This window comes from Solea senegalensis, linkage group LG11 (assembly GCF_019176455.1).
Source record: "Solea senegalensis isolate Sse05_10M linkage group LG11, IFAPA_SoseM_1, whole genome shotgun sequence".
Classification (NCBI taxonomy): domain Eukaryota; kingdom Metazoa; phylum Chordata; class Actinopteri; order Pleuronectiformes; family Soleidae; genus Solea; species Solea senegalensis.
In genome coordinates, this window is record NC_058031.1 from 14,968,243 (window position 1) to 14,993,735 (window position 25,493).

Below are 25,493 nucleotides of genomic sequence, written 5' to 3' on the forward strand. Positions count from 1 at the left end.
AAATGAGGGCTTGGGTGGAAACCAGCAGCAGGAGTTCCTCAGATTGAAACTATTGAGTGAGCTCTTCAAGACACGCCAGTCTTTTGCAGATATATGAACAATAAACTCCACGCTTTGAACATAAACTTCAACAGCTATCTGCTTTTAACCGCTTTAATTCTAAATCCAATCCAAAGTACAAGGTTGAACAATGAACTGGTTTATTTTTAATTGACTAATTGTTCCTGTTCCTGTGAAGTTTTGTTCTGTCTGTTTCTCCTGATGATCACCTTCTCTCTCCTCTACAAATAAACTATATAATCACGCGCGCCATCAGGCCAAGATACAACACAAATATTTTCTTGAGCTGCCTTCATTTGCAATAGTCCTTGAAAGGCCGTGTCGCTGGAAACGACAGTAGAACATTGTGGAGAAAGCTCTAAAACAAATCACCGCATGGCCTCAGGGTCTTCTTACAACATTAGCCCGCGGCGTCTAATTCATGCACATCGTGTCCTCTCCACCACAGTGTTTGAATGATTACCTAATCCAAGTCTCTACTCCTTATTACACACAAACGTTGCAACATGAGACAATGCGAAAGACCAGTCCCCTAGAAATGGAGAGCGGAGGAGTCAGTGAAATGAAAAGCAGACCTGTGCATCTCATCTCTGATTAGGTATATGATGCAGAGAGCGAGCACAGCGGAGAGAGGGAGAGACAGAAAGAGTGGGAGGGAGATCAGGAGTTCCCTTTTTCCCTAATGAGCTTACTGAAGCAACTTCAATATCCTCTAATGTCATGTTGAAATGAAAATTAATAGTTCAATATGCAGCCACTGCATTGGCTATACGCTTCCTCCATTTCCATATCAGGTGGCGTGACCAAATCAGTGTGCTTGCTCGGACCGTTGCCCAGAAAAGCTGATACCTTCACTAATCAGGAGATTTTTCCATCTGACAAATCTGTGCTGTTGGAATTCTGTATGTATGTCTGTGTGTGTGTGTGTGTGTGTGTAGGTGTCCAACATGAGGTTCAGGCCTCACCTAGATGCAAATGAAATGGATGAGGGGATAGATGCCTAGGCATAAAGTTTGACGGCTGGCATTGTGACAGCATGAATTTGGAGCACTTCACTTACCCTCTTCAGCGCCGCTTCCTGATCAGTATTAATAGCTCCATTTTGCATGTGTGTGTTTGTGACACGAAACGTGTAGAGAGTCATAGTAAAATGAAAGAAAGAAAAAAGACAAAAACAACACAAAAAGAAAGCACATTAACCAAGGCGGTTCCTACCTCCCATCCAAAGGAGCTGTCTTTGCCTGTGGCCCCATGGTGCAGAGAGTTGTGCAGACCAAACCGCTCGCCAGCATGAATGTGGGACTTGGCCCATACGCCCAGGCCTGCACCAGGCACAGAGGACTCCCGCAGCTCCAGGTCGCTGGGAATGGGAATGTCGTCAGGAATGTAGACGGGTGCCTCGTACGGCGAGCCCTCCTTGGGCGTGGTAAAGTCCTGGTCATTGCTGCTGCTGTTGCTGTTGTTGTTGTGGTGATGGTGGTGGTGGGTGGCAAACATGTGGGGGTGCAGCAGGTGGTGGTGGTTGCTGTTTGGATGGGAGGGAGTGGGAGAGGGCAGCGGGGACATGTTGATGACGCCATCTTCTGCATCATCTTCTGGGCTGTCGGCACCGCCTCCACTGCTGGCCGCTAAACCCGCGAGGTCACTCTCTGTGTCGTACATGCTGTCCACTGGCTCACTGTCATCTTGGGAAAAAAAAAAAGGACATACATAGATGGATGTTAGCACCACAGGCAATCAACGTAATGCAACGCAACGCTAAATTGCATATCTTTGAAGATAACACTATTAACTTCCTTGCATCTTATTCCCAAAATCTGCCAAAATCGTGTATAGAAAGTAGACGTAGTCAAGTAAAAATATGATGAATACCCAGAAACAATTTCCTAAGGAGATAATGTCAGGTCTTCTTCAACAGCCCATTATGTCAATTTTGTGAATTTTGCTCCCATTTAGAGGAAAAGCATAAATGAGTGGACACCACCACGCCAGTATCATCCAATAGGTACCTGGTTGCAGGTGACGTCTGTGAATTTCCATTTGCAAAACCTCAAAATAGCAAAAGCCAAGTCAACTTGACATCTAAACTACGAAAAAAAAAACTGCACTTAAACGTATAAACCTTTGGAAAACCACACTGCTCACAGAGAAAAGATATATCATCTAAAAGGCACTCCGCTACAAAAAGCACATTTCAGAGAGTTTTCACAGGCTATCTAAGAGGAGCCGACCAGACGGAGAGAAGATTTAGTTCAGCCAAAACCTTGATGGGAAAGAAAGTTTTTTCCATCAGTCACTGTTTTCTGCCAGGACTCATTTTACAAATAAAGGGTCTGTCCATCACTGACCTGGTTAACCTCGTCACCAATCATTATTGTCATGTCCACAGACTGACAACATGATTGTGCCTGCGCACCAGGATCCCACCACTCCAACGTGAGTGGAAGTGATGATGAGCACTTTAAGTGTCGGTGTGTGTGTGTGTGTGTGTGTGTGTAAATGTGCACATAATATTGGACGTATTTCATCCCATTTCTCAACCTCATCCAGAAATGTTTGTATGGACAGTGAAGATTTTGTATGTGTGGGGTAAGAAAACCTATAAAAACATTTGAAATGTGCTAAAATTAAGAATTCAATCAGAAACAATCCGACAACAGGACGAGTATAGCCACAGTTTTTTTCTGTGTGCTACTGACATGTTTCAGTCAGTACGGAGAAAGTTCAGAGGTTCATTTCCCAGCAGTTATATCTGTGTGTGTATTTACTTAAGCACATGTATGTGTGTTTCCTTCTTTTTTTGTCTGGAGAGATCCTGGTGTCTTTATTCAAAGCACCACTGCACTTTTACTATCTAAACACAGGGACTGGCAATCAGCAGGCTAACTAGGCCCAAAATTACAGCAGGAGTGGTTCTAATCAAGCCCCCCGGTTCCCTCTGCTAGCCTCAAACTAGCCAGCTGCCAAAGCTGCCACTGTGCTGCATCATGACATATTAGAATATTTGCTTGATAGTACATAGGAGTTTATAAGGTCACAGTGAAGGTTTGCAGGTTAAATTTTAACAAAACCTAATGACGCAGCTGTAGATTATTAATTACTTCATTTAAAGCATTGTGCTTCACTTCTGTTTCAAGTGCATATTAATCTTCAAGATGTTTGGGTTTGGTTTTTTTTTTTCCTCTACATGCATATTCATGCGAGGCTGACTGTTGTGACTGATTGTGAATTGGAGAAAGGCTGAAGGAGCTAATCACAACGCCAAAGTTGGAAAAATGGTCATCAGCCTGAGCCTGAACAAAAGCACATTCATCGGAGAATGCATCCGTTTTAGGTTCTTTGATAAATATTTGGGTTTCTGCCCAGTGACAGATGTGGACTGTAAAAGCTGTTAAATGAACTGACATGTACATTTTAAACGTGAAACGTGAAACTATGACAGCATGCAACAAGGGGCTCTCAGCGCCAGGCAAACCTGCAGCCTGTCCATGCAGATCCGGGAAACTTATCATATAAAGCTGCAGCAGTAAAATCCAGCCTTTTATGACTGATTTTGCGTCATCCAGTGATTTTGACTGGAATAGAAGCTATTTTTTTAATGATCACTGTTTCATAGGGGCTCAGACCATGCGTGCAATTAAGTTCTGGAACATGTGAGCCAGTAGTAGCTTCCACTTTTCACAGATCAATTAAAGTTTTATAACACAACCCTATCTGCTGCTCCCTCTGCGCAATCAAAAGTGTTTTCAGGCCGTTAAATGCTTTTTATTTTTGTTTATTTTCTCTCTTCACTCCCTGACTCTAACTGGCACTTGACCCATTGAGAGCAATTTTGACGAGCAGAAAGACAGCCTTGGAAAATCTATTAAATACCATTTGCTTTAACAGCCTCTGAGCACAAAAAAAATGCAAAGATAACTACGTCAGATAATTGAGTAACAAGGACAAGGAGGGGGGAAAAAAATCCCTCTTAATTTTAATGAACAAAACATCTTTTGTGAAGCACACGAAGCAATAAAGTGGGGCTGAAATGGCGCGGCAGTGCGATATTAAACAAGTTCAAGTCTCAGTCAAAACTTTGTTAATTCAAAAAAAATAAATAAAAAAAAGCCAAAGAGCCTGGAGAGAAATGGCAATTTCTAGATTACTCGCCTTTAGAGACACACTCTCTCCTTCTCCTCCCCACTATAATACAAGTTGTCTACGTCAGACCAGTCAGTGCTAAAAAAAAAAAGTTGCAGATGAGAAAAGTAAGCAGGAAAATAATGAAAGAGGCCAGGAGGAGGAGGGGGCGAGGAGTCTAAAAACTGACGACTGAGCTGCTTTTAAACAGCTGTATGTTAGCTCTGGGTCTCGCAAGACCCAGAAAGAGATGTTAGATTCATCTCCCCCGAGGACGTCTTAAAAAAACCCACGGTGCAGATAGTGCCTTCCTCTCCCTGGTCCCTTATGTTGTTCTTTCTCTCTCTATTCCTCTCACCATCGCTTTCTCTTTTACGGGGAGCTATTTATCCTGATTACATCAGGGGTCAATCATTAATTCGCACCTTGGGGGTCCCGGTGCTGGCTGTGGCTACAATGGGCTGCTTGTTCAGCGGCTGTTATTTCAGTGGAAAACTACGCTGCTCAGCCCGAGAGCCCAGCCCCGGCCACATGAAGGCATCCCATTTATTTGATAAATTGTAAATGCATGCCGTAAACGGGGCTCGTCGCTTTGTGGCATAACTTGCAATAAGCACGTATGAGCAGACGGCGGGCTATCGCACAAACACACATCTGTTTGCAACTGCAGGAGCTGTCACTGTACTCTGAACATGTGTAAGAGATCAGATGGTGTTGTAGGTAAAGATGATATCTCATAATGACTGCATGTCGCGGGGAAATTACAAGAGATGACACAGATATGACGTTCATAGACAGTAACCACCAAAATATCATTTAACCGCATGGGATCTTTCAGAAGACAAGTGCAAAAGGAAAAATGGAAGAAAAAGAAATACGTGAAAAGAAAAATTCCTCTCAAAAGTCAAATAAATACTGGAGAATTTTGAAATGCTGATAACATTGTTATCAGCGTTGCCATGGTAGAATAACTTGACACGGCGCTGAAAATCAGTGGTTTAATCGAAGGGGTTTACAACAGGCAAATTGTTCTGTGGTTGTGTTTAATCAGGGCACTCTAGACTTAAATGCAGTTAGATAGAGATCTGAAGTCATTTTCTGCCGTCTGCCTGGGCGCACATAAACACATGTGCCTTGTGGCATATAGAGCTGTATTGTCGATGCAGTCCGGGTGAAACAACACTGAGTGCATGCAAGAATTCTGAGACGCGAGCTATAAATAACGCATCGGCCAATTTCTTGCAGAGTACGCGGTCATGCCTTCATTGAGAAAAAGTGAATGTTTGTCGCGGAGAAAAAGTTTTGTAGATGCACACGTTGTAGAGTACTGCGAACCCTCAGGCTACAGTAGATGCCAACAATAGCTCAAGTATTCCGCGCCAGGTGCATGCTAGCGAGCAAGCAGCGCTGTGGCGTCACGGCCGTGGCTATGATAACAACAAAAAAAAAAGGAGCGAGAGGTGGAAATAGGAGGGGGGCACCAGCGATGGCCATCATAAAACACACACATCTTATTTCCCCCCGCTGCCTTCTCTCTCCAACGCACACAGAGACTGTATCTGTGTCTGGCCGTAAATTGATCTGGTTCAATTCAAAAGTAAAGTCAGCCACTGATGAAAAGAGAGTATCCAGGGAAAAGGCAAAAGTATGCAAAATTCTGCACCGGCTCCAAATATGGGGAGAAAAGATCGTCTGGTGAAAGGGGGAAGAAAAGAAAAAAATCTCTGAGGCTGAGGGAGAGAGCGTGGAGCATGACAGATATGAAAAATGGGTAGCTGGTTGAGCAATAAATGAGCAAGCATTTTGATGTGGGAACTCTGTGTGTCTAAGCCTGTGAGGTGGGTGTGAAAACCCAAGCCTTAATCTGCTGTTTGTGCTGCTATATTGTGTCAATATGGTCCCACTTAGTTACATTATTGGACCACAGAGTAATATTGGTACCTGTTCCTCTGTAGCGAGGCCTTTGATGATTCTGTGTGCGCACAACAGAGCCTGAAACCCTGGTGCGTTAAAACAAGGGGGGGGCAGAGGTTAGCTTTAAAACTCAAAGTGCAAATTCAGCGTAGAGTGACAAAGACAGAGAGGTGAAAAACAGCCCAATCGTGTACTTTTCCACTGTACCGTATACTGAAAATGACGTTATACATGGAAGCATGTGAAGTGGCAGCCAAAGGAGGGCGTGCATAAGAGAAGGTGCGCATGTTTGTGTGTGTGGTAGTCGTGAGGAAGTAACGAGTGAGCAGTGGAGGAACAGTCGGCTACAATACCAGCATTCCTCTCCAAGTGAGAATGCCACACTGTTTCCCCTTGTAAAAGCACCGGGGAACATTTCCAAACAACACGTTCAATCGCAACATAGCCTCAGAGAAGAGAGGGAAAGAAAGAACACACAATCACTGAAACACTGGACTTAAACATCTCAGAAAAAAAAATGTGTTCATTGGATGTTTTGCATTAAAAATGCAAAGAAACAATGGAAAAAAAAAAAAAAGCTGATTAAGTCATAGATGAAAAGACAGGGTTTACACAATCTGCAGCTCAGGCCTCTACGTTGGTGACGTCAGTGCCAGTGTGCCGTTATTGGTTATTGCACATTAATTAAGATTATGTGTGTGAAAACTGCACGCGACACATTTCACCTATAAGACACACACACCGTGTGATCCTTTAGTCCAGACCTGCCTCGGATTGTGAACGGATTCTCTGAAGGGTGCGAAAGAGACTCAAGAGGTGCGCTACGAGTTATCGTTCTCCTACAATGAGAAGTGAACAGGGAATAACCACAGCACACATTCAACATTTTCACACACACACACACACACACACGCGCAAACAGCGCTATGGAATTTGCAGTTCAATATGGAGCCGAATGCTTCTGTGAGTTTTTAATACGCGAGTGTGCAGTTTGTGTTTGTGTGCAGTGCCAATACAACACAGCTGATGTATTGATGTGTTATTTGTGCTGAGCAGCCGAGAGGCATTCAGTCCGCCAATAGTGTCGGTGTGTGTGTGTGTGTGTGTGTGTGTAAAGGCCGAGCCTTGAAGCACAGCACAGCAGGCAACCTCCTGCAGCTGACAGCGTGTGTGTGTGTGTGTGTGTGTGTGTGTTAGCCCTGGTCTCAAGGGTCCCGGGGCCCAGGCTGCTGCAGACATTTATTAACAGGGCAGATTAATAGCACTAGGACAAAACATGTTCGCAAACATGATAAATATTAATAATAATCAATATTGAGTTACATTTGCCAAATTGAGTTGCAAACATCCCCCAGGGGGAGAGCAAGAGAAAAGAGGGTGAGGGGGAGTAAAGCACAGGATGGAAGGAGAAGGAACAGGAGAAAACAGAGGAGACTGGGGATTGGCAGGGATATATATATATATGTAAGCATAGACAGTGTCATAATAAAGACCAAACCCTTTCACAGCAGGTATCAACACATCTCATATATAAAGTGACCGCCTCAGTTAACCATTTTACTATTAAAAACCTCACTGATTCATTATCTTCCACTTTATCCTCCACATGAGGGTCACAGAGCTGGAGCCAAGCCCAGCTGACACAGGGCGAAAGGCAGGGGACACCCTGGAGAGGGTCAACATACAGAAAGACAATTTTGTTTTTTATGTCAAATAAGGATTCAAACCGGTGACTAGCCACTGCCCCGCCGTGCGGCCCTGTACAGTAACAAACCTGTCCACGTAAAGGAAACGTATCGTAAAACTAGTCCAGCTACTTGCCATATAACGGCTATTAATAGCAACATTCCAGATAAGGATAAATAAGTCACCATCAACCTTTAAAACATTTGGATCTCATTCACAAGATGGTGCAACTATTTGAAAGTGTAAAACTCTAGTCAAATCCCAGCTATGTAAAACAATAATAATAGTTTGAGTATGATTTCTGTCCTTTTTGAATCGTGTTTTCTTTTTCTGGTGCACAAAGAAAGTCTTCAAACTGTTTTTAGGCAACATTAAGGTACAGTTAGATTAAGTGTGAAAGAAAGACAAATAAACACACAGCAGCAAACTACTGCACACATGCACTGTCCATGTGTCTGTGTCCCGACGACACCCACGTATTGTGCGGCTTCATTTAGCGACCTCCTCTGGAGGCCAGGCAGCGGGTTAAGGGGAGCACCAAGGCAGACAGCACGCAGAACAAACTCATTCATTCTTATTAACTGGGGAGGAGGAGTGAATATGTCAGTGTGGATCTTTTTGGCACTTATTTTTGCTCACGACACACGTAAATCCATAGTATCCAAGTAATATTCATCTTAAAATCTTGCATCTTGCATATTGAGTCCAGTATCTAATGGTGTGAAAACCAGTGACACAGGTGTACGACTGTGTGCTTATATGTGTGTGTGTGCAGTAGCTGTATGTCCGAGGTTGTACCAGTAGTGCTGCTGTGGATGGAGGAGAGTTGGGGGGTGATGATATTCACCTCTGCCACTGGAAGCAGCCCACATCCATACATCAGTCTATTACTCTCCAACCCGGCTACGCTCTGCTCCTCTCTTCTTTCTCGCCTGCTCCCTCCAGTCATTAGCCAGTGAATTAACGACAATCCAGTGGGCTATTAATCACCCTGACAAAAGTGTTAGCATTGCCTGGCTAGGCCGACACGTGGAGGATGAGGAGGAGGAGGGTGGTGGCAGTGGGGAAGAGAGTGCAAGGTGGCTACAAGGGTCATGGGAGACTAGTGAGTCTGTGCGATAGGACTGAAGGAGAGAGGAAAGTGAAGGAGAGGATGAGGTGTCAGATATAAAAATAACACTTTAGACAGGGAGGAACACTGGAGTCAGCAAGGAAAAGTTTAAAAATAGGCTGCTCATGTACTGTATGTATAAATATCTGCACGGCTGCGTGTGCATGTTGAATAGTGAACACGAGAACTCATTGAAAGTCATTACGTCAAATCAAATGAAGTCTAAACCTTCATTTAAAGTGTTTCATTTTTTGCTAAATAAACTTGATATTTATATTTCAGTCATTTGTGAATTTTGTTTTTCATTATTTTACTGTATATTAAATGCACAAGTGTTTATGAATAAATCAAACATCAAGACCCTCTAAAAAAAAAAGAGGCACTATGACAAGTTTGCTCAACTATTAGGAGCTGGGAATATTACCTTACCTCCCGTAAACTCATCTCTGACCCTCTAAGGTCGGACCACCTGCTGGGAGGCTTGAGCAGTGAATGTCAGGTGGGTCGCGGCCATCACACGGTCCCATGTCATCAAGCTGTCAGAGCGAATGGCGCTGACATGGTAGATATGCTAATCCACTTAGCTTTAAACTCAGGAGCTCAGCACTACCTCAAATCACAATGAGCAGAAAACACACACACACACCTGACTCAAACACCCCAACACCAAAATATAATTATAAGATTTACCAGATGAAATAAAAACTTTTCCTGTGGGATAATAAGGTGCTGCTCAGAAAAATACTACTTGTTTAAATGGGCAGTACGAGGGTTGGACACATTCACACAAACATTTAAAAATACTCGTAAACTTCATTTATGACGTCTTAATATTCAACTTTCTAAGACATTTAATACTGATCTCTGCTATTTTAATAAAAAAAAAACTTAACTTCTTAGTCAGCAAGCAACAGCCTTCAAAATGGATATTTTCAAGTTCAGACTGTCTTACTGTACCTATAGTATGTTTTAACAGCTCACTCTGTGAAAGTGCGGATTACACGAGCAGATCACCTGACAACTCAAAAATCACCTGGTCATGTGGCAGGACAAGGATTACAACAATGCAGTAAATACACACACACTCATACTGCATCAAAGTGATCAAAGTGATCCTGTAAGCAGTTAGGTGTCAGAGTTCAAAACTATTGCACCACTTAACCTGATGATATCTCAAACCAATCCATCAGATTTCCTGACCATGACTTCCACTATTATGAGCCGCCGTGTTGGGGCTATTCCTAATGCGCTCACTATCCCACAGAAACAGGAAGGAAGAGAGGGAAACAGATGGGAAGGTAGGAGAATGGCCAGTGAGAGACACAATGCCTTACTGCTCCCTTCCTCCTCCTCCTCCTCCTCCTCCTCCTCATCCTCTCTCCCTCCGTCTCCCTTCTCCGCGCTGCTCGCTCTGTAGCAGTCCGTGGAGCGGGAGAGAGCGGAGGCCCACAGTCAGTCTGACAATATTGTATACAAATGGTGGTGAACAATGGACGCCGACCACAAAGAATTCTGGGAACAGGGGCACAGCCTCCTTCTCCATTGGGTGGCTCCTGTATGCCGGCCCCATTGATACACATCTGTCTGCTGAGACTGACCGGTGCCAGAAACAGGGAGAGAGAGTGAGCGAGGGAGGGAGGGAGAGAGAGAGATGAGGCAGGTGTTTTTGTGTGCGTGTCAAACTGTTTCCTGCATGTGCACACAACCACAAACTTAACTCACACACAGGTTCAATGCCAATTCTTCTATAATTAGGCCACTTAATTAACACCTGAAGAACCACTGTGTGTGTGTGTGTGTGTGTGTGAAGAATAAGTGCATAAGTATTTCTCACTATATAAAAAAAGGAGGAAAAAGGAATGAATGATAAAGATGGTAGAATTGGAAAATGAGACGAGGGAGCGAGACACCGAGATGGAGAGAGAGAGAGAGAGAGAGAGCAATTTTGTCCCTCTCCTCTTTAAGTGGGCAGGGTGTGAGGTGAATGCAGTCCATTTGGAAATAATTGGCTGGTAATTAGGTGGGGGTCGACAGGTCAATTTGGGAACAAATGGCTGTCTTTAGCTCAGGTGGCCTTCTACACGAGATAATGGGACCTTTACCTCCCATCCCTCCCTCCCTCCCTCCCTCTCCATGTCCTTCTCCTCCTTTACTATGTCAGCTTCTCCTCCTCTGTCCGTTTCCCTTCCCCGTGCTCTACCTTCCATAGTACATGAGCCTTCCCTCCCACTGTCTAACCTAAAGAAAAAAAAAACGTGGTATTCTGGTGAATGCTGTATGGTATTTTACATAATTCTATGTAATTCTATTCTGCTTTAAGTCTGAGAGGACCACTGGAAGAGTCAAAGAAAAGATAATTGCCCACAAGTTCACAGGAGCGTTTATATTGTGCATTATGTCATCTTAAAAAGGAGGCCAAATTCACTTTGTGTTTAAACTAAAAACACACAAAGGCCACACACTATCATCTATTCCAATTCCAGTAATATTACTGGAGTATTGTTTCCCCAGACAAACACCTCAGCTTCCTGTCACTAACAGGATGTGGTAACTTAAAAGCCCCCCTGTTCTCTGTATTGCTTTGCATGTATTTGCCTTTGTTTTACATCACAGTAAAGGTGAAAAGATGTCGAGCACAGCTTTGATTGGCCTTTTATAGGTGGAATAAAACGTTAAATAGAATCTTCTAACACAACATCAGCTTGTGCCACAAACCTTAGGTCGTGCGTTTCTATCCTTTGACACGACCAGAAGCAGTATCTGCTGAAAAAAACGTCATCCTGGTTATACTCACACAGCTAATTGAATGGTTTGGATTTATGCACAAAAACTACTTTGATTGAGAAAAAGATCATGTTTTTTGTTGAAATAAGCAGCAGGAGCTTCGTCATCAGGGTAACAACATGGTCACGGATAAAAGAAAGAATGATGGCTGGTTTCGTATGGAAAACAAACAAAAAGTTGTCTCCGGTGACAAAGTCTTGTGTTCTGTCCCCCGATCTGCATGCTCTCTCACTCTCCTCTCCTCTGTTTCTCTTCGGCCTCTCTCTCTCTCTCTCTTTCCCTCTCTCATCCTCCCATTCAGCCAGCGTCTTGTTTGGCTTCCTGCTGTTTGTGTCCAGACAAGGCCTTGATTTGAATACTGATTCCCCATTGATAGGCCTGCACTTCCGATCTAATTAACTTGTTTTGTCTTAGGCTAAATGGAAACGTTCAAGGGAGGGTGAGAGAGACAGAGAGAAAAGAGGAGCAAGACCAAAAAGACGCGCTGTAAATAACAACAAGTAAATACAAACAGGAAGGAGGTTAAGGAAGGACATGTTCATTGTGTGTGCATCAGAAAGTGCACATGTGCTTCATTTATCACGAAGAAGCAACAAGAAAAAGATTTGAAACCATAATAAAGGCAGGAAATGTCTACTGCAACATAGTGACTTACTGCTTACTGCAGAGGTCTTTAAACATTTGATTAAAAAAATACCAAATGTCAACTTCTTTGTAAAGAATTACTAGCAAAGTTGTTAGGCCTGCTTTGTATTTGTGTGGCCATTTTTGACACATTAGCACTTAGAGTTGGGAAAGAAATCAAAGACGGTTTTCTTTCATAATCAACTTATTTGAGACAGATGTTTGCTGACTTAATGCCCAAAATACCAACACACATCACATTTAATGTTCATTCAGACACATACAGTAATTCCACTCAGGGATTGTCTTTTCTTCATTTAGTTTCATTCATGCCTAAATGTTTATTTTATGATGAGTTAATGATATCATTTATTGTCGTTATAAAAACAACTGTGCGTGTTCTTTTCCTGCTGTTGTTCTTTTCCTGCTGTTGTCTGACCTCTAACGCACTTGTTGGCGTGTATTTTGTTAACTTACAGCTAATTATTCCCAGCTACTGTATATGTGCTCACGTGTGGTCAACAGAGGACAGACCACAACATGGAAGACATGATCATAAAGTGACCACGAAAAGGCGCGTCAGAGTGCACTGAGAGAGATAAGAACAACAAGAGAGGCTCCTGACAAGAAAAGGCAGGAAGGCAGAGGGGTGGGGGTCAGATAATGACACATCACCCAAAATAAACTGCACAAACAAAAGAAAGAGAGGCTGCGACGGGCTGAGACGAAGACGAGAGGAGGGAGATGAAGGGAGGATCAAAGGGGATGTCCGCCGCTGATACGGCACCTCAGATAATGTGCAGCACAATTAGTGTGCTGTGACGATTTCCATTAGTGCTAATCAAATATTTATACTTCCTCCTGAGCATGTCACAATGCTGCCCTGGCCCTTCATATCAATGTGACAAACACATAATGGAGAGCAGGTGTATAGGCAGGGAGAGGAGGTGCGGAGATAGATATTAAAGGGAGAGACAGAAAGAGAGAAAGAAAGACAAAAAAAAAGGGGGTGAGTGGAGAGGCGTTAGAAGCAGAGTGTGCTCTCCCTCGTCCACATTTGGTTTGCAAATGGTTCAGCCTCTGTCATCAATTACAAGGGTGGTCTGGTGGCAATGACTGGCTACGTGTGTATGTGTGTGATGAAACGAGGACAAAGCAGCACTGATGCTGCTTCACATAGAGCCATTAATCAAACTAAGGTGGCTGCAGAACCAGTCCAAATTGGGCTCATCAGTCTGGGCATAAGCAGGAATCAAGGATGGCGAAAAGGAGGGAGAGACAGAGGGGAGGACTTTTGACTTGATTTATGAAAACTAGTTGTCCCTAAATGATAATGATGATCGCTTTCACCGTGGGATTTTTCAGTCTTCACCTAAACATGCTTGAGATGTGGTGAATGGGATCATGTTTGTGACGCGGCATGTACAAAATAACAGGATATCAGATGTCTTAATAGCACATTGAAAGCCCTGCTGTGTTCATAAGGATAACAACGTTATCACACTAACTTGAATTTTTAAACTGTGAAGGCCTAGTTTTAAACGAAGCGATCCAGCTCTGCGGTGTTATTCCTCCCCCCACTCCATGGCCAAGCGCGGACAGATTATTTTAACGTTTATATAGGCTACTTTCCTGTCCTTTTAAATATTATGAAATCCTTGGTTTCGTTTTCACACCGAGCACATTTCGCGTTTAACTTTCCGTTTCTGGGGAGAAATGAGATACATCGTACATACAAGTGAAGGTTAGGGGTAACAACATGGGCGGGCCCCCAGAGGTGAGAGGTCAAGTCCTGGTCTGACAGACAGATGGAGGAGAGTGGTCAGAGCTTGAAGGATGAGAGAGGAATGAAGGATGGAGCTGGTTGGGTGCTGTGACAGTCTGGGATATGGATGACCCTGAAGGACCCCGAGTTAACAAGGGATTTAACATATATACTTTTTCTTTCCTTTTTTCCCTCAATTCAAGTATTACCAGGCTGGTAAGAAGAAGAATATGTTAAATATGTACATATCTCTCTCTCTCTCTCTCCATACATATATATGTACATATACGTATATATATATCTATATATATATAGATATATATATATATATACATATATATATATATATATGTACATATACGTATATATATATATATATATATATATATATATATATATATATATATATATATATATATATATATACTGCATATACATATGTATGTAAGACAGAGACCAGCAGTATGAGGGGGAAACTGAAAAGAAAACAAAGGGTTTTGATAAAAAATACTCAAATAAAAATAAAATAAAATGATGTTTCAGGGATGTTACTTAAGTAGATGCAAAATTAAGATATGAAACAATCCTGCTACTGCAACCACCTGCATTAGTTCTTCAGTATGACACCATTAGACAAGTATAGCCTAGAGAGCACGAGATAGACCTCTGCTTCTAACCTACATACCTCAGGATAACACAAAATGTCAGGATAAGATGCTACCGCGGGCTAATCTCCGGCACAAGCGATAACATTCAGTGGGCGAAATCATGACAGATGAGTATTGATCTGCTGGTTGCTGAAGGAGCACAAAATAGATAACTAGGCCGCTTTATTGATATCGACTGAAGAGTCAAAGACGGGAAAATGACTTCCTTCTAAAAAAAAAAAAAATGAATGAATGCTCCTCATGTGTCAGTTATCATGAAAGTTAGCTTTTGACAAACGAGGAGGACACTTTGCATGAATTAAAAGAGCTTCTCTCATGGATACACACAATGAGTGTTGAACTCCCTCACACCAAACAAAAGACACCATCACAACACAACCCCAGATTCAGTCACCATGTGCATGGACTCTAACCTCACACAGCACGACACTTCAAACATACCTCTTCACGCACACGTGCAGTCATAACTCACCAAAAGCCGACATATTATCACACGCGTCTTCTCGCTACAATGTAGGTGAACTCTAAGTTCCCGGCTACCCATAAACTCTGGTTACCAATTAACTGTGTGTGTGTGTGTGACAGAGATACAAGGAGAGCACAGGGGTGTCTGGCAGGCCTATCTGTGGCACTGCGATGCGCTAACGTGAAAGAATGCCAGTGTCAATGGGACAGAGATACGGGAAGTGCAGGAGGCCAACGGGCTGGGTTGAAGGTCGATGTTTAAGGTCAAGTCCTAAAAGAGGTGGACACTCCAGACAATGCCACTTGTTTGGAAGGTGCCAAGACTCCCTATATTGTGCATTTATTTGAATAATGTTATTTGATGCTAAAACGGTGGTTATGTTACTAATGAGACCTCTCAGTTGAAGGTGACATGAGAAAAAATGAGAGCAACACCTTCAGGTGACATCCACGCGCTGTCGACACAGTCTCACATGCTTTAGGATCCTTTTCCGCACCGTCTCCTCTGTATAAACCCCTACATTCATCTAACCCTGACTTTTCTACACTTTGTACGTGGTGACTTTCACTTTCCAGTCCAGTCAGTGGTGAGATTTTGTTTTGGTCAAAAGAGACAGCAAAGACAACGGTAACGGTAATGGATGCTTGCTTAAGGTTATGCAAAAGAGGTCTACTGGTACCTATACAAGTATAAGGCATCACCCACAGCATATATGGGGGGCCAAATGTGGTCCAACTTCTGGCAAGAATGTCAGGTCTTCCTTCAGGTAAATCCAACATTCCTAATCAGGCCCTTAGTTTGTCAAAGTCTTAGACAACTCTCAAAAAGTATGCAAGTCCAAAGTATCACCTTCAAGAAACGCCTTTGTTGGACCTGAAGTGAAGTCCAACAATAATACAGATCCATTAATGGCTTTAATTAGTTAATATGTGTTTTTATTAATTAATGATTAATTTAGTCAGGCACTGGAGCAGGGACAGGGCAGCATTCCATATGCAGGGATGATAGTGGCCTAGGACAGAGTGACGCGAGGTGGGGGTTAGAGGAATGGGTGGCAGAGAGTGGGCACAAAGGGGTGGGGTTGGATCATTAGCACTAAATCTGTTCCATATGACACACACTCACATGGCCTCTGTCTGGACTCTCTCTCTCTCCCTCTCCCTCTCTCTCTTTCTGTCTGACTGTCTCCCCACCACTCTCTCTCTCTCTGTCATCTATCTCACTCTCTGTGGGCTTGACGATGAGGAAAAGGAGGCGGAGGCAAGGGAGGGGTGGAGTTGTATATTTCTCAGCCACAACAGGAGCTCTGTGATGACAGCGGCCAGGCCATGTCACACACCAGGGACTCTCCAGTGGCTCTCCTTATCACACAGAGAGGGCTTCATTAAACACCGCTCTTCTTTCCCTCCCTATCTCTCTTTGTCTCTGAGCTCAAGAAAAACAACTCACCACCGCTGAGAGCAAATACATTCACTGTGTGTGTGTGTGCGTACTTGTATCTGTTCCCTCTTGAGAACATGAACACTGGCCTTGTCAGGACCAGTAGTCCTGTGGAGACCAAATCCTGGTGCTCCAGGAGGCAGAGATAATGTTTTGTTAGGAGGTCAGCACAGTGTCTTAAGAATGGCTGCACCAACCTATGTGTATACGGGTAATTCTATCAAAACCAGTGAATTATGAGAATTATTGCAACCAATATGATCCATTAAATGGAGATCACACAATATCCAGTTTGGAAGATCCTTGTTTATACATCAACTGTCTGCCAATTAGTTTTTTGTTTGATTCTTTTCATGAAGCATTTGTTTAAAGTCAGACTTGCACATGACGGCCAAACTCATGCAAACATACTTATGTTGCTTCAATATACAGGAAAGCTACAGTAAGCTGCATACTTCAGGTATTTAACAATTGCTGAATGGTAGCCAGAGACTGCATACACTTACTCCAAGTCTGTGCATGGATATTTGTGAAGGAAATAGTTTTATAAGAAATATAATAAATATAACACTATTAAGATGTGTCAATGATTTTAGGATTATTCACCAAGGTGACATGCAAAATATATAGCATTTTTCCATCCCCTTCATTCTCTTTTCTCCACTGTTGTCCATTTGGTGACAACAACAGTGGTGGCTCGTAACACCAGCTTCAATTTTTATGCATCCATAACAAATACACACAGGCCTGGATTATCCTGTTCCTTTATCCTCTCGCTCTCTCGCTAACACACACGCACACACACACACACACACACACTAAATACACACAGTGCTCCACGTCTGTGCCTGTGAAACAAAAGCAGGCCTTGTCTGACCAGGTTCAGCACTTTTACAAGAGGCTTAGGGACATTTTTCTCATTTTTGAACAGCTAATATCTTGCAAAAGTTGTCTAATCTCTTTGCATTTAAATTGAGATTTGTGCACCCCATGTTCTCAACACGCTTAACACCTAACCCTACCAGGCCCTGACCACTGGTACTCAAGCAGGTCATTTTAATTAGGTTAGGTGTGTGCGTGTGTACAAGTAAATCCAGGAGGGTTAAATCATTAAATTGCTGAAGCATCGGTTTCACGTTTTATCTGTCTGCTCTTCAATAAACTGATGGTTTCATGTTTCATGCATTGTGAAGCATATAAATCCATTTTGCACAATTGTAGGATTACTGGAAATCATAAATGGAATTAAAGGTGAGGAGGTGAAGGACAGTTTGCCCAGTCTGCTTCACCACCGACAGCACTGAAGAGAGAGCATGGACGCTAAAGCCAGACAATGCAGTCGGAGCTGCAGTGCAACTACAAACCAATTCTCTCAGTGAATGGAACAAAGGCTACCACGGTTACAGGAAGTACAACCAAGTTGGAGAGTGACAAAGAGACACAGAAAGGAAGAAGGAAAAAGAACAAGAAAGAAGAGGGGAGAAGGACTGCTTTTTGAGAACTGAGAGACTGACGGGCTGTTTTGCCATGCCAGCTCCAACTGGGCTTATAGCTGTGTCGAACAGGCTTTGAAGACAGTCATTTTCTGGCCTCTACTTCTCTATCTATCTTCCTTTGTTTGTCATTCTTAATGCCACTCAGTCTGCAGCACTATCTCACTGTCTGTATGTGCACAAGATTGCATGTTCGTGTATCTATGTACCCTATATCTGTGCCAGCGTCGAGAGTGAGATACAAAAGGTAAGGACGGAGGAAAAGGCATTCTCATAAATATTCCACAAGTGTTTTCCTGGTGTGTGTGCGTGTGTGTGCATGTGTGTAAGTTGCTAGTGCGAGCCGTGTTCTGGTATTGGGGCACTGTGCTCTACAAAGGAAGCTGATTGGAAACAGTGGGTGAGCCTTTCCAACAATTCCCAGTGAATATGCAAAAAGGAGACAAGCAAAAGACAGAGATGGAGATGAAATACTGAGGACAGAGATGAAAAAGAAACAGAGAGAGAGAAAAAAACATGGCATGGATATATAGAGGCCTTAGCCAGATGAGAATGAGACGAGCTCTGCTCAGTTTCTCTCACTCCAGACTCCTTCAAGTGACTTCTACTGCAACTTTTGATCTGAGGCCTTATAAGGCATTATTTCACAAAACACAAAACAATGCGGGTTCAAACACACAAACACATGCATTCAGACACAGATACAAGGCAGTTTGTATTGCATGTGTGCAATGAAACCACCGTACAGTATAAATAAGGTAAGTTGGACCAGGCCGAGTGATGAAACTATTGAGCCATGTGGCACTGGCCATACACTAGATCATGAAATACGCTGTAAATGCCATCAAATAAAATTTGTAATGACGCGTGTTACCTCATGAGCCTTTTTCCTCTTCAATTTCTTTAACACATGCAAGGAGGCCATGCTCTTGACATTTGTATTGTCCAGCCACCCCTCCAACCCCCTCCACAAAAAAAGACCATCCAGCTGCAGCTGCAAGAGGCACATGCAAAAGAAGATATGAGGTTATGGTAATGGTGAGGTGTGCTACTAACAAATGATTGCTTCCATTGTTTTAAAAGTTTCAAAAGGTCTGCAAGGCAGCAAATGGACCCTTCCCCAAAGACAACAATGTTTTTAGGTTACGTGTGGCACTGTGAACATTTGTCAGTAATGTCAAATAAGACACAGTATGGTAAGCAGCATTATGAAACGACCAATTGGAGAAGTGTGTTTCTAACACTTTTATAATCGTACCTTTGTACTGTACCTCTTACGCACGCCAGTGTATCCAACAATTATAGAAGTATACACTAAATGAAATGATAGCGGGAGGAGGCAGAGATTACTACTCGTTTTATTGTCTCGGCCAAAATGACATATTCCCCTGTAATATCCCAGAGACGCAGGGGTGTTGCCTGATCTAGATTCCCTTTCCAGTACCCTGTGAGAGGCTGATCCAAAAGAAGTCAGACTGATTGCAGAACAGCACTTACACTCTCAAGAGCTTAACTTCCATCCCTATTACTAAAATCAAGCACTGTAGCTCGCAGCCATTTCCACTTCTTTGACAGCTGCTGAAACACTGAAACTGAGGTCTAACTAAGGTCTTATACAAATATGGGGCTTTATGTTGCGGGAATCACAATGATGACTGACTTCTCTCTTAACTCTCCCTGCATGTGTCCTCTGTCTTTCCCCTTAGACCGAAATTTACTTTTCTCTTGGTCGAACAGCCATCATCCCCTCTTCATAATAAAAATACCAAATTTTCCATTGGCTTGGGAAGTTGGCAGACAACTCCTGTAGACATTCTCTTCCTGTTGCTTCATGTTTTTGGACGGGGCAGCATGTACCCTCGACTCGCTGCCTTAGTGATGCTAAATAAAAAGTGTTTGGGCTATTTTGGGGACAGATATGTTTTCAACCCACTTTAGCTGAGTCAGAGAGGGTCAACAACAAATAAGGAAAGTGGAGGATGAATGAGGGGGGAGGGGGAAGCCCGATAAGGAAAGAGCGATTCTTGAAATGAATGCAAAAAAAAAAATCCCTTTTTTGTAACGCGGCAGTCGTGTAAGTGAGTGAGCTCGTGTACATTTGCGTGTCTCAGCAGGACACTCGTATTCAGGGTTGCAGGGGCTCTTGCCTTCGGCTGCTCTGATTAGAGCAATAACTAAAACCTGTGTTAATTGGTGTTGAGGCCAATACTGGCCATCCAGTTCATTAAGGACCGCTAAACAATTATCCTCCTGCATTCCACTGAATGACGAGGGCTCATTATTAATCCGCTGGACCCGGGGTCAAGTGTGGAGTAGAGAGAAAGTCGGCGAAACAAAGGAGAGTGAGAGAAAACGCTCCTTCTATATCGATCAAGTTGATCCCCACGTGATCAATGCTTCATAGGGTTCACAGTGATAGATGGCAGCAAACTGAGGATGGATCAGATGGTGAGGAGTTCATTCTCGAAATGAATTAAAAGTTACACTGTGGAAAAGTGACAGAGATCGCTGTAATATTTAGTTTGTAGTGAATTATTTGTTGGATTCTTGTTTTGTTATAACTTCCAGTAAATAGGGGAAGTAGGTGAGGTTTTCACATGTTTTTTTTTTTTACCTCTTGTGTAGTTTTGCATGCGAGACAAAGACAGGAATTGGCCTTCAATGTTTCCTGTTTTAGTTTATATTTAAAGTGAAAGTCAAAGTGGGAATAAACTCAGACTTTTTTTTAACATGCAGTAGTTGCTAAAAACAGCAGCCCATTAAATTACGATGCAGAGAGCACAACTCTTCACAACGTTTACTGCAATATTCATGACAAATTAGCAAGTCTTGTCCATTTTGACGTAACATAAACACACGCTACAATAATGGGCACATTTCTATCCCAGTCACAGTCTCTTTTTTTTTTTTTTTACCTGTATCGTGTGATCAATAATTTGTTTTAAATGTAAACACACTGGTGTGTTCAGCTTCGGGAGGTTCAATCAACCTACTCTACTGACAAACTGGCCGAGGAGCTTGCAGTGACTATATTAAGCTCCATCAGATTTTACTAATTGCACTCAAGTGCCAAGTTACTGGCAGCCTCATTATCACTCGTTCCTCTACATTTCCAATCAAGATCTGAGAAACAATTACTTTTCACTCTTTAGCTGCAGTTAGAGCTAAAACATGTGGTGCTGATAATGACATTTCTCTCTGGTGGTTCGTGCCCACACCTTACTCATTCTCTCTCTTTCTGTGTGTGTGTGTGTGTGTGTGTGTGTGTGTGTGTGTGTGTGTGTGTGTGGTAGTTTGGGTGGGGTCCATCTCAATACAGATGTCTCACTCTGCCATGCCTTCCAGGAACAGGCTCAAGAAAAGCATTCATGCTACAAGGAATGCTACTTTTTGCCAGAGGCCGACAGTGTTTAGCAAATGTACCCGCTAAAGCCAGTGATACCTGAAAGGGTCTGTCAATATTCACAGGGGCTAACATTAAGACTTTGTTTTCTACATCAATTTCCTGGCCCCCTCAAAACTTTGGCAGGGACAATGTGTTTTTTCCCCCCATACCTGTCCTGTGAATAATCTTAACAACCTTCCGTGACAGAAATATTGCTCTTACTGATTAGTCGAGTGGGTGCACGTAAAGGTGAACTGTACATAAAATAACTCCCTTGTATGCCGCTCCCTTTGTCAGTAAATAGTCCAAACTGGGCCGCCTTTTCCTTGTGGAGCTCGCCGCCTAAGATGTGGACACAGTGAATCCCTCGCAATAACACTTTTGTTTTTGCGCCCCTCTCTGATAGTGTTTACATTCATCGGGCTCGCAGACAAGGAAGACTATTCAGTGTCCAATGGCCAAAGGTTCTGTATGTGCGTTTGGCGGAGGTGGGAGGAGCAGAGGGAAGGAGAGGCATGGGGAGGGTCCTGGTACTTTCCCACTTTTTTTTTGACATCACGAGTGGGTGGAACAACAGGTACACAGGAGAGTAAGAGCGAACAAACAAGAGAGCGCAGAGAGGAAGAGCTTCAGACTTTTTTTTTAAGGGAACTCAAGTTTCAGACACCTATCCCAAGGTGAGATGCTGCTCTTTATGCAGCCTGGCCTGGAACAAACACCTGGTACACGAGCCACTAACCAAGCCCAGCATTCGTTAGTCATTACTGGCTAGGTGACATTGCTCTTACATTGTCATGTAAATACCCACACAGGTTGGCTTGTTTTTGCATTAAGCCTGTGATTAATGAGCTGTAGCAAAGAAAATGGTGCTCGGTACATGCGCGGCGTAAATGCGTGCGGTGTAAATGACACAAGAAATGCAAAATTACACAAAGTAAAGACAAACAACCTGACAGAAATGTTGTGTTTCGTGCGCCCGTGACATGTTTCATGAAGTATGCAGCTGGACTGCAGCTTCTTCATGTTTGAATCAAAAGTAAGCCAGAGCCCTTCCTCGTTCACTAAGCAAACACAAGCCAGCATTCCTCTGTGTCTGCCATTTTAGCTGCAGTCAAACCCCAAGTCGACACGAGGGCATTAAAGCATTAGTGGCTAATGTTTTTAAAAGTGTATGGTATCTTGGAGGGATCCGAGAGGTGGGCTGCATGTGTGTGTGTGTGTGTGTGCGCATGTGTGTGTTTAATGGTGGATGAGATGGATCCACACATGGCAACCATTACACACAGCCCCTCTAATCGCTGCCGACCTGCCTCCTTGCCTGCAGCCATCCCACCTCTGACTGGTGTATGTGTGAGTGTGTGTGTGTGTGTGTGTGTGTGTGTGTGTGTGAGTGTGTGTCAGGGGGCATCCCAGGTTCAGGAGGGCAGAATGTTCACATAGATGCATATTTTGCCACATTAACACACCCTGTGCACACACACACACACACATCAATAAACATAACACCGCTCTTTCTCCACACCAGTCAATGAAGTACTGCCTGCATTCAAATTTGGGAAGGTACAAAGAAGATGTGAATGGTAATAAACAGGCAGCAACATCACTCTGATAAATGAACTACTCCTTTACAGCTTCTTAAAAACCATCTGCCACTGCTACGTGAAATAATATATAAAGTTGGATATATCAGACATAGAGTTATATGATATACATACTGTATATATACAGATTTACAAGTTGGTGTTAAAAACACAACTTCTAAATAACCAAAGAATCACCCAAAAAAAAAAACATTTCTGATGTAATAGATAGATCAGAGCAAGAATACTGAAATATTATTAAGATTCAAACGATGCACCCAACCATATGGATGGGCACCGGCTGTCTGAATGACACAGCACTTAAGTTGCTCTATGCAGCACTTGAGTGTGCGGCAGACGGAAAACAAAAACAGATATAAGGACCAGACAGACAGAAGGAACAATGTATTTTTGTGTATACATACATGGGAGTGCAGATATCTGGAGTTGTGTCTGTAGGGAAATATCTAAATATTATGAAAGATTTGTTGTATGTTTATGTCTTGAACCTCTGTATATGTATGTTTTTTGTGTGTGTGCGTGTCAGACCTCGGTGGGACGAGAAGTACATCGTCAAAAACTCAAAAAGATGCTTCATGTGTTGATCCTACACCTACTCATCTCCACGAAGACACACACACACACACACACACACACACAGAGAGTCGTGCATGACAAACATATATACAGTGCCTCAGGTGAGCGTGTGTGTGATCTGGAGGGGGATAGCTCTGTGGTGAGACCACACAGGAGACAGCTTTCAAGTGAGTAAACACCACATCACACACACACACACACACACACACACAGAGGGAGAGAGAGAATACTGTGTACAGTTTGCTTGCCTCCCTCCTGCGTAATTGAGAAAAGCTGCTGTCCATTACAACTTGCTGACATCACTTAGACAGCTAAATATGCAGGGAGCTAACAAGCTAGTGGGGCCTTTGATTGAGCTTCCAAACAGGTTCAAACTTTATTGCCAGCTACCCGCAGGACAGGACACAGGTCTGCCACACACTCGTAATTGAGCATCTCAAGCTAACAATCACAGACACCAGTGCTGGAGGTAAATATGTGCACAGAGGAGAGCAGTGTTTCCCAGTCCCTACATGCAACCGTGTCTATCACACTGTGGCCACTTTAAACAGCAGGCAGCGCGTCACACGTTCAACTTTTCTGCGGTTACGTGGGTTTACTGCAGGCATCTGGGTGAATGTGCTCATGGTTTAGATTCAGTGTTTTAGGGTGGCTTTTTTCTTTTTCTTGTTGTTCGTCTCTTTTTTACGAGGGTGAACCCAGCCCACGCACAGAAGGCCTGATTACAGTCTTCCATCCCTCCATTCCTCCCCAACTCCCCTCCCTCGCTCACTTGCGGCATCACCTTCACTCCAGATACGGAGAGGAGATGTAAGGTTGGCTGGAGCCTGAAAAAGCCTAATTAAGTCTGGCTAACTTAGCTCTGAGACTTGTATCACACACACACACACACACACACACACACACTTACTCTGGCTCTCTCCTCTCTCTATTAACACCTGCTTCTTTTCCAATTAGCCCCCCAAATAGAGACAAATGGACCAGAGGGGTCTGATTAATTCACTTCTGTCAAGGACTCTGCTGCACAATGCCATCAGGCTGCTCAGGCAGGCATGGACTCAGGCACGTGTGTGCGCACACACACACTCACAAACGCAGGCTACATTTAGCACATAGCATCAGAAATACAGTATCGATAACACCTCGAACAGACTCATCTAATCCATGATCACATGAATGCATTTTCAAGTTAAAACAAAGACATTTCTCCTCGTTTGTATCAAGATGAGGAAAAAAAATAAAAGAAAGGAGTCATTTGTCACCGACAAACAGAGACAGAGTGTGTTTTTTTTTCGTTCTTTCCATCCTCCTGTAGGGATCACCGGTCTATCTCCACCACTCCTCTTCCGGGGACAAATTCCTCTCGTCTTTGCTCTACTGAGCGCGTGAGTGTGTACGTGAATCTGTGTACACTTGTGTGTCTCTGCATGTGTATGTAAGCGTCGAGGATCCCATCATTAGTCTTGCTCTCCTGTCCTCCCTTGTTTGTTTAAGTAGAGCTCGCTGTTTGCTTGGAGCTGCGCGTCCTCTAAAGAGACTGCTACAACGCACCCACTTCAAAACCAAACCTGTTCACTTTATCGTGAACACAAACACACACACCTACACATTAATACAAGCACATGGACAGGTCATGGCTTGTTAATCTATGACTTTGACTTTTCAAGGCACCTATCTTATTGATAAACACCCACATTTTTTTTGGTCAAAGAACATCTTTGTTTGTTTCCAGGACTCGTGCAGAGCGTTCAACTAGCGTTCTTGTTGGCATGTGTCGGACCGAGGCTAAATCAGATGC

At 43.2% G+C, this 25,493-nt stretch overlaps 1 protein-coding gene across 1 annotated transcript in view; it reads right to left on the bottom strand.

Moving 5' to 3' along the window:
• The window catches only part of prdm16 (PR domain containing 16), a 159,471-nt gene that overhangs the window by 104,867 nt on the left and 29,111 nt on the right, over positions 1-25,493 (bottom strand). The window contains exon 2 of the mRNA XM_044037579.1: positions 1,276-1,745. Within this exon, the coding sequence (XP_043893514.1) occupies positions 1,276-1,745 (470 nt within the window). The remainder of the gene's footprint in view (positions 1-1,275; positions 1,746-25,493) is intronic.